Raw genomic sequence first — 10,826 nt, forward strand, 5'->3', positions numbered from 1 at the left:
CTGTCTGTCTGTCTGTCTATCTATCTATCTATCTATCTATCTATCTATCTATCTATCTATCTGTCTATCTATCTATCTGTCTGTTTGCCTGTCTATCTATCTATCTATCTGTCTATCTATCTATCTGTTTGTTTGCCTATCTATCTATCTATCTATCTATCTATCTATCTATCTATCTATCTATCTATACCTGCAGTGCTCCGTAAATTGTATATTGACCACATTGTAAACTCTTTGTATTATTTATCATAAAGGTTCTCGGATTATCCTGTAAAAACTATAAATTATTCTAACTTCACAATCCCTATAAGGAATCAAACTTTGTCGGTTCTCGCTATATTTTTCACCTGGAGTGCAATAGGATGACACTTTGATTTCAGGACCACTTTATTGGGCTTAAATATTGACAGGCATCCTCTGTCATATGATCGCGTTTTAATCAAGCTTATTTTAATCATTAACAGATCACATATTTCTATGAGCATATTGATATATAAGTAGAACAATCCTTTGCGTTTGCTGAGCACTAAAAAAGCCTCATCTTTACCATCAGCACTTTAATTCACGCGTTATTGAGAGAGGCTTCATCCTCGGTGTTGTTGGCGGAGGGATATCTGATAATGTGGCTGCGCCCTGTAGGATGGGGAAATGAAAATTCAATAACTTAAGACTGAGGATGTGAATTTTCGCTAATATTTTTGAAGCACCTGTATCTGTGGCTGATTCTAGGTTGATGACATTCATAACAACAATGATCATCTCCGTTTTGAAAGGTGCACTATATTATTTCGCGAAAGTCTCCGCACCGCTGGAGCTCGTACTGCGGTCAGGGCCATCTTTGGTTGTTCTCGCCGGTCGCGACTCGCACCACAGTCAGTGATCAATTGTGATACGTATCAAATTATTCGAGCGATAACTGTTTGCAAAGAGTTCGTTTTTTGTCGGTAATAGGACAACAGACTGGTTCTGCATAAATATTTTGTTGCATCAACACCGTTTTGCAGATTTTTTTTGCAGCGGAAATTTGGCTAAAGAAGGGAGATCCACTGTAATACAACATGGATGAGGAATATGATGTTATCGTATTGGGCACCGGACTCACAGTGAGTAATGCATTCAGGTCACTGACGACTCGCTTGCTTTGGAAACAGATTAAGATATTGTCGATGGATGCTCGGATGCTTGTGCTGTTATCAGAGATGTGACAGTACGAATAGATGCTTTGCGTTAGATTGAACCCGAGGGCCTATTGCTGACGCATCCTTTGGACCAGTACTGTATATGTGTGTGTAGTGAGCCAGCATTTCTCGCCATTTCTGCCTGCATACGAGTGCAATCCTTCCCAAATCCACCTTTCCCCGAATTTTCAAAGCCATTGAGGCTGCATCATTATATCGACATGAAAGCGGTTATTAAAAAGTAATGACTGATCCTCGTCTCAGTGTCTGGTTCTAAGGAGTGGCATCAGGTATCCCGAATGCTCGTGCGTCGAAATATGGGAAATGTGTGTTTATTGCAGATATTTCGCCTTTTACTGGTCGCGACGAAGCTGTATTGTGCTTAACTGATGTTAGTTCATAGGTTGACTGTAATTCATCCGTTTTGTTCTGGGTTTAGTTGATATTTTTTGTTATTGTTATATTTTAAAGGGCCCAATTTAACAGACACGAGAATTTGATATTGGATAAAACGTGCAAAAAAAGCAGCATTACAAATAATAAAAAGAACGAAAAAGCAGAAGTGTTATTTCATACGTTTCCTTTATTTTCCTCATGGAGGATAGAGGCTGATCTGGGCTGCGGCTGATGGCTGGGTGTAGCGATGTCCGATTCGCCAACGAATCGTTCTTTTGAGTCGAATCTTTTCAGTGGATCGCTCCAAGGGTTACGGAATCATTAATAGCCGAAAAGTATACATTTTATAAATATGTACTAAAATACGTTTACGACTTGATTATATAATGGTTTTAGGACACAGTTGGATTTAAAACGTTTTCAGCCAAGATGTAAAGAAATTATAGTGTATTGTTTAATATAAATATCAATCATATTTAAGTTCTAAATTGATTTTCATGACTGGAGCAAACTGAACCGAAACTCACAAAAATATAATACTTCATTTTCATGAAATTGGATGTCAGAATGACGTAAACGAATCAGTTTTTGAACCGCTTCATTACAGCTAGAACTGTTCAAAAGAACCGATTCGCGGAAATGACTCGGACTTTCCATCACTAGTTGGGTGGGGTGACTCGCATCCCAGTGTTCAACGCGGAAGTCAAGGCTAGATATACCCTCTCCCATCTCAACAGATGAATAGAAAATAAATGAAATATATATCCATCTCATATTATTTATTTGTGTAGGAATGTATTCTCTCTGGGATCATGTCCGTGAATGGGAAGAAAGTTTTGCATATGGACAGAAATCCTTACTATGGTGGTGAAAGTTCCTCTATCACACCCCTGGAGGAGGTGAGGATGCTTCACAGTCACTACTCGAATCTCATATCTGCTTGATTTTACACACATTAACTATAATTGTTATGTCGAAGAATAAAAGTATAATAAAAAGCAATGTGTTTTAACATAAATTAATATTATATGTTAATAGTAATATTTATATTCATTTTAAATATAAAAAAAAAAAAATTGAATAATGTGCTTATTTTAAAAAATCTATTAATAGAGATTCTCTTTAAAATATTATCATCTGATGTTCATATGTTGCATTTGTCCTTGTTTTTTATGCATGCACTCACATTTGACATGCTTTTTTCTCAGCTCTATAAGAGATTTGGGATTTCAGACAGTCCCCCAGAGTCAATGGGCCGGGGAAGAGACTGGAATGTGGACCTTATTCCTAAATTCTTAATGGCCAATGGTAAAAATACTTAAGTAACATGATTGTTGGTGTAATAATATTGTTTTGGGATATATATATTTGGGATTATATTGTTGTCCCTATTCTATAATTTTTCTGTAACAACATTCCGAATAATGACGCACAATCGTCATTGTTTGTCATTGTTATCTTCCTTAAGGTCAGTTAGTTAAGATGCTTCTATACACTGAAGTGACCAGATATCTTGACTTCAAAGTGGTTGAGGGAAGCTTCGTGTATAAAGGGGGGAAAATCTATAAAGTGCCCTCTACTGAGACAGAGGCACTGGCTTCAAGTAAGTACAGCTACACTGGAAAAAAAATTGGTGTATGAACAATTTTTTACTCAGATATTGCTCGTAAATTTCAGAAATAATTACAAAAGAAATGGTAAGTAACACATTGAATTAAAGTGAAATTTTTAAGTAGAAAGACTGACATAGTATTTTCTTGTCAAATGTACTCCAATAATCTTTTATTTATAACTTAAAAAAGAAAAACTATAGCATTTTTAGATTGTCTCTAGGAATAAATCAAGAATGATTGTTTTTGATAGTAAAAATGCATACTTGTATAGTTGACACAAAACATGTGTTGCTTAGACCTAATGGGAATGTTTGAGAAGAGACGTTTCCGGAAGTTCCTAGTTTTTGTCGCCAACTTTGATGAGAACGACCCCAAGACCTTTGAGGGCGTTGATCCCAAACTCACAACGATGGGAGAAGTGTACAAGAAGTTTGACTTAGGACAGGACGTCGTAGACTTCACGGGACATGCCCTCGCCCTCTACAGGACAGATGAGTAAGTGTCGCCAGTGTTAAAAAACCTCACAGGCCCGGTTTCACAGACAGGGCTTAGATTAAACTAGGATTAGGCCTTAGTTCAATTAGGGCAAACATTTCTGGTGTCCATCTTGAGACAAAACAATGGCACTGACAAATATGTATTTTAGTCTGGGACTAGGCTTAAGCCTTGTCTGTGAAACCGGGGGATAGTGTATGTAAGTCTTATTATAAAACATTTAAGGCAAGAAACTACTGGAAAAACCATTGTTTTACTCATTAAAAATTGTTTTACCTCACGTCATTTATTTGCATCTGTAGATTTCAATAACACATCTTTTCTAAAGGCCGTTTTTATTCCTATCTATATTCTGAAGGTTTTTACAGAGAGACCTATTCATATATCATTTGCTTAATTTATAAAACATTTTATTCTTTAAAACATGCGCTGTATCCAAAATCAAATACTTCCCTCCTATATAGTATGCAAAAAAAACAGTACGGCAAAGAGTAGTATGTCCGAATACAGAGTAGTATGTCCCCAGATGACCTACCGCTTCCGCTGAGATTCTAAAGTGTGCATTCGATGGACATTTTACTATCCCATGAAGCCACTGGAGAGGATTTATGAATGGATGTGAAGCAAAGCAAATGACGCTGGTAGGTCATGTGACAGTAGAAATATGGTGGATGGTCGATATATGGTCGACCCATATTCACACTATATAGAACGTTCTTTTTTATAATCACGCAGTAAATTCAAATGTAGTACCTACTCTAGACAGTACGAGATTTCGGACAACGATGGTGATTTTTATTTTTTACAGTATTTATTTTTTTTTTTAATCTGATTTACAGAGTGATAAAAAAAGATATATCCAAAATACCCTCTGTAAAAAACTTGAACGTCAACAGCAACTGCGGAAGTATGATGATATCTATTATCTATTCACCTGTTGTGGCTTGCTTTAATGCCAGCAAATGACAATGAATTCTTTTGCATTGATGACAAATTAATTGAATTGAATTCCTCCTAGTTACCTGGAGCAGCCATGTCTGGAGACCATCAATAGGATCAAACTCTACAGTGAATCTCTGGCACGTTACGGGAAGAGCCCCTACCTGTACCCCCTGTACGGATTGGGGGAGCTGCCTCAGGGGTTTGCTAGGTTAGTCGCTCAACCCACACCCAATCATTTTTAAAGGTGCCCTAGAATCAAAAATTGAATTTACCTTAGCATAGTTAAATAACAAGAGTTCAGTACATGGAAATGATATACAGTGAGTCTCAAACTCCATTGTTTCCTCCTTCTTATGTAAATCTCATTTATTTAAAAGACCTCCAAAAAACAGGCGAATCTCAACAAAACACTGACTGTTACGTAACAGTCGGGATCATTAATATGTACGCCCCCAATATTTGCATATGCCAGCTCATGTTCAAGGCATTACACAAGGGCAGCCAGTATTAACGTCTGGATCTGTGCACAGCTGAATCACCAGACTAGGTAAGCAAACAAGGACAACAGTGAAAAATGGCAGATGGAGCAATAATAACTGACATGATCCATGATATCATGATTTTTTTAGTGATATTTGTAAATTGTCTTTCTAAATGTTTCGTTAGCATATTGCTAATGTACTGTTAAATGTGGTTAAAGTTACCATCGTTTATTACTGTATTCACGGAGACAAGAGAGCCGTCACTATTTTCATTTTTAAACACTTGCAGTCTGTATAATTCATAAACACAACTTCATTCTTTATAAATCTCTCCAACAGTGTGTAATGTTAGCTTTAGCCACGGACCACTATCAAACTCATTCAGAATCAAATGTAAACATCCAAATAAATACTATACTCACATGATCCAAAGCATGCATGCAGCATGCATGACGAACATTTTGTAAAGATCCATTTGAGGGTTATATTAGCTGTGTGAACTTTGTTTATGCACTGTTTTATATGTTTTATGGGTTGGGGGGAATTAAAGGGGCCGCAGCCTGAATTGGTGCATAGTTAATGATGCCCCAAAATAGGCAGTTAAAAAAATAATAAAAAAAAATCTATGGGGTATTTTGAGCTGAAACTTCACAGACACATTCAGGGGACACCTTAGACTTATATTACATCTTGTGAAAGAACGTTCTTGGGCACCTTTAAGAAATCATGTGTTGAGCGTCACTGTGATGTTAAAAACGGGCTTTTTGAACTTACAGGTTAAGTGCAATTTATGGAGGAACCTACATGCTGAACAAACCAGTGGATGAGATAGTGATGGAGGGAGGACATGTGGTGGGCGTGAAATCGGAGGGAGAGGTACATTTTTTTGTTTTGTGGGATTGTGGGATATGACCATAAGCTGTAAAAATTAAAAAAAAGATGGACGACATGTCTTCACTTCCTTCCACTGTAGAAAAATAAAGCCAAAATATCCCAGAAATGGCCGCTGCCATCTTGTGCTGATGACGTCATTTGGAGCCAGAGTCTGTGCGGTAGCAATCGTGAGGTGGAGCCGCGGTATCAAGGTCCCGCCCATACTCCCGCAGACTCAATCGCAAGCAAAGCTGTCAATCATGACGCTACACCTCATTTTTGTAGCATCAAATAACTAACTAAAATGAACATTTGAACATATATCAGCATCATAAAAAAAGTGAAAGTTACATGTGAAGGCCAAGTATGGTAACCCATACTCGGAATGTATCCTCTGCATTTAACCCATCCAAGTTAGTGCACACACATTAGGAGCAGTGTGCAGCCGTTTTGGTGTGGCGCCCGGGGAGCGATTGGGGGTTAGGTGCCTTGCTCATGAGCACCTCAGTCATCTCCTGCCGGTATTGAGAATCGAACCCGCAACCTTCGGGTTACCAGTCTGACTCTCTAGACCATTAGGCCAGAACTACCTAAATGACAAAAACCATCTTTGGGAGAAAATTGAAATGCAATTTTTGTTTTTGTTTGGCTCACATCCCATTAGTTTACTTGGAGAGGGCGGAGTTTATGACCTATACTGCAGCCAGCCACCAGGGGGCTATCAAAAATGTTTTGGCTTCACTTTTCAGGACGTGTGCGGCACACTTGGATAAAACAAACTTATTTTATTGAAAAAAATTTAATAAAATGATTTATTATTGCAAAGTGACAATGCGTGGATTTTCTTAGGAAAAGTTTGAGACATAATTTATGTTTGAATTTGCTTTTCCAAGGTTGCCCGCTGCAAACAGCTCATCTGTGACCCAAGCTACATCCCGGACCGCGTGCACAAAGTCGGCCAGGTGATCCGGGTCATCTGCGTCCTCAGCCATCCCATTAAAAACACTAATGATGCCAATTCCTGCCAGATCATCATCCCTCAAAACCAGGTTAACCGCAAATCAGGTTAGTGATACCACTTGTTGATTCTTGTGATTTTTGTATAAAATATAGCAGTTTTGTGAATATTTGCAGAGAATGTTTGGCGGGATAAACCATCACTATAAAGATGTATATGCATTAAGGTATGCACTACTGTGCAGACACCACTAGAGGGTGCTGCTTTCATTTCAAAAATAAGCTGAGCTGTCATGCTTATTTTGTTGTTATTTGCATGTAGATATCTATGTTTGCATGATCTCCTACGCCCATAACGTGGCGGCTCAGGGGAAATACATTGCCATCGCAAGCACCACTGTGGAAACCTCTGATCCTGAAGCTGAAATCGAACCTGCTCTGGAACTCCTCGAGCCCATTGACCAAAAGTCAGTTTACTTTGCTTTCTATACTGTTTATAATAGTAAAGAAAAATACCTTAATAACAGTTCAACAGCACATTTGCGAGTATGATATTGCTTTTATACAACAGGTTTGTAAATATTATAAAAAATCTTTTAATAAAAGTTAATATCAAGTAACGTGGTTTAGAAAAAAATGATTAATTAGTATATTTAGTAAAAACAACAACAAAAAACATGGTAACACTATACAATAAGGTTCATTAGTTAACATTAGTTAAGTACATTAGTTAACATGAACTAATAATGAACTGCACTTATACAGCATTTATTAATCTTTGTTCATGTTAATTTCAGCATTTACTAATGAATTATTAAAATCTTGTTAACATCAATTAATGCACTGTGAACTAACATGAACAAACAATGAACAACTGTGTTTTCATTAACTAACATTAACGAAGATTAGTAAATACAGTAACAAATATATTACTCATGGTTAATTCATGTTAGTTAATACATTAACTAATGTTTAACTAATGAACCTTATTGTAAAGCGTTACCAAAAACACTCTTCACTAAACAAACACAGCACTGATCACATTAAATTAATTGACCAGAGCTATAAACATGCATATATCATACTAATCAAAGCATAAATGCAAAGGTTTTTTTATTATTATTTTGTCATTTTTACAGGTTTGTGGCCATCAGTGACATGTATGAACCCACAGATGATGGTACAGACAGTCAGGTCAGCTTCGTACAATGTTATTTTAGTATTCTTTATATACTGTTATTGTATTTATTCATATTTTATTTTTATATTTTCAGTTTTAGTTTTAGTAATTTTATGTGCTTTTGTCAATTTTATTAGTAATTTAAAAAAATATATAAATATATATTTATCTTTATTTTTATTTCAGTTTTAGTAATTTTAGTACTTTAAATTAAATGTATTTTATTTCAGTTAGTTTCCAGGAAAACATTACTAATTTTGAATTTTTTTTTTTTAAAGTTTATCATGTAATATTTATATTTTATTTCAGCTTCAACAAAAACGATTTCAATAGTTTTAGTTAACAATAACAACACTAGCTTTACAGTCATTTTATTGTTCACTTGGCACCAATCAGAAATATAACCAGTTTTGATGTCATTTTTCCAGATATTTGCCTCACGGTCCTACGACGCGACCACTCATTTCGAAACAACTTGTAACGACATCAAGGACATCTACAAGCGCATGACAGGCAGTGACTTCGACTTTGAGAACATGAAGCGTAAACAGAACGACGTCTTCGGCGAGGACGAGCAGTGAGGGGTGGAGAAGTGACGGAGGAGTGGAGAGGCAATGGTCAGATGGAGGGCAGAGATGGGGCGGGCTGAACGGGATTTACTGTGCTGGGTTCAGAAGTCACACAGAACAGAATCGACAATGCAACAAGGTTGTAAATCTCTTTCAACCAGCCTTATCTTTCCCAGAGTGCTCTTTGCTCATTGTCTCCACACCCCTCCGGTGTCTCTGTTCAGATACTTACAGTTCAGCACACAGACACACAAACGCTCTATCGCTCACATTCCACAACTCTGCACTACAAAGTGGGCTCACACCACCATGCTACTCTAGATTCTTACACAAGCGGTATGCATCGTTTGCGCAAAATATCCTGTTGAAGTGAAACACGTGTCTTTTTGTTCTCTGAATATCGTCTTTGACTGAAGCCCATACATGTGAACGATTCCTCGAATATTGAAGAAGATTTAAAACAGTTTCTCATCAACTTTCGTGAAGTATCCCCAACTGTCCTCAGACTGTTAGATAGCATACTGTCGTCACTTTGACATTTAACAGTTTCACGTGAACAGCGGCCTTCCCGTACTTTCGGAAAGTGTCACTGACAAACGTATAGTACTATCATCAAACGCGTCGCTCTCACCGTTAAACACCACATTTTGACACCTGGACAAAGGATGTAATATGATATTGATAGTATGCAAAATGCATAAAGTTGTACGAAATTAAAATGAACTGACAGTCTCATATCACTACATTTCCTGCTCTACAACTCATTGGTCTTTAAAGTTATTTAATTCTTTTTTTATGATTATTATTGGTGGATTTTTTTTTTGGACAACTAAATTGAATGAGATGTATAATATGCAGTATAGAAGTGAATTGTAAGCCATTAACTTGTAACTAACATTACGATCTTTGTGCTAAGTTAAAAACATTGTATGGCCTCACAATTTCTAATGACCTTATTCTACATTCCTCATCTTCCTGCATTCATTTATTTTGTAGTGAAAACTGATGTTATCGAATGCAAATGTGTGCGAAAACGCACTCGGTATGTTACGGGAAACGAGTCTTAAGAACGTGGAAGCAATTTTCACTCCCACAGCTGCAGAAGTAAATGATAATGTGAATTTAATGAGTGTCAGATCTTTTGTTATTTGATAGTAGCCATATCCCGTTGGTATTCTGGCTTTTGTAAACCAGTCTGACTCCAGTCTACTAAATACTACATACATGCTTTAACTTTCGATCGTGATGAACACTATGCCTCTCCCTGTGTACTGTAAAGATTCCCACTGCATCTTTGAATTCTCTTCCATTTTATCAGTGATTGACACATGTAGTCTCCGCATTTACACTTGGCTGTTTGAAACCACAAGGCAAACTTAGTATTGAACTCTGACTGGTCATGTTTTCATCATTACTTCTATCTCTAATCATGCTCGTTTTTGTTTCAGAATGAGTTGAATTGCCATGAATAGTTATAGTAGACACTAGTCCGGACCAGATGATCATGGTGTGCTGTTTGAATTCTCACCGTACAGCTTTCAGTGTAGAATTTACAAGCATTGTCATGTTGTTTTCCATATTCGCCTTTGCTGAGAAAAAAGCCTCTGACAGTAGTTTTTTCCCCTCTTTATTTTTAATGGAAAACAAGGAGTGTGACAGTTTTATTACATTCTTGAAATTTATTGGGCCAAAGTCACTTACGGCCTTATAGATTCACATAGAAGCATACAGGTCTTGAACTCTTCCTTAGTGCACAAATTAGGTTGTGAATTAATGATAACTGGAATCAAATAGAATTACGCTGCATTGCTATATTTGTTATCTTTTGCACCTCTCCAACATATTGTTGCATATGTTTGGATTAACTGTTTTGTACTGTATTTATTTTCATTTTGTCTTTCATTTTCAATGTTGAAACAACTAAACATCTTTAAAAAAAAAAACTGACACACAAACTCGACGATTTTAAGTTGTGAATTTCATCTCGTGTTTGAGCAGTCTTGTGCAACAAAAATAAATATGAATAAAATAAATCTTTCTTTGGTTATGTTTGATTATTGGCACACATGAAGGATTTCCTTTTCCTAACGGGACAAAGTAAAGCGTTCAATACTCATTAATAATGTACAATATTTTATAAG

At 36.7% G+C, this 10,826-nt stretch overlaps 1 protein-coding gene across 1 annotated transcript; it reads left to right on the forward strand.

The window, feature by feature from the left end:
- The first annotated feature begins 798 nt into the window (after positions 1-798).
- gdi1 (GDP dissociation inhibitor 1) lies at positions 799-10,718 on the forward strand. The gene is made up of 11 exons (XM_048177401.1): positions 799-1,103; positions 2,366-2,473; positions 2,783-2,882; positions 3,043-3,177; positions 3,484-3,682; positions 4,701-4,832; positions 5,883-5,982; positions 6,873-7,044; positions 7,259-7,403; positions 8,076-8,130; positions 8,545-10,718. Exons 1-11 carry the CDS (start codon positions 1,059-1,061, stop codon positions 8,695-8,697), a joined length of 1,344 nt encoding a protein of 447 aa, XP_048033358.1. The 5' UTR covers positions 799-1,058; the 3' UTR covers positions 8,698-10,718.
- Positions 10,719-10,826: the final 108 nt, after the last annotated feature.

Source organism: Megalobrama amblycephala, linkage group LG24 (assembly GCF_018812025.1).
Source record: "Megalobrama amblycephala isolate DHTTF-2021 linkage group LG24, ASM1881202v1, whole genome shotgun sequence".
Taxonomy (NCBI): Eukaryota; Metazoa; Chordata; class Actinopteri; order Cypriniformes; family Xenocyprididae; genus Megalobrama; species Megalobrama amblycephala.

Bases quoted from the DNA above. Each gene is read 5' to 3' on its own strand.
- gdi1 (XM_048177401.1), top strand. From the start codon at position 1,059: ATGGATGAGGAATATGATGTTATCGTATTGGGCACCGGACTCACA. The intron at 2,474-2,782 runs GTGAGGATGCTT...CTTTTTTCTCAG, and splicing joins CTATCACACCCCTGGAGGAG to CTCTATAAGAGATTTGGGAT. The intron at 4,833-5,882 runs GTTAGTCGCTCA...TTGAACTTACAG, and splicing joins CTGCCTCAGGGGTTTGCTAG to GTTAAGTGCAATTTATGGAG.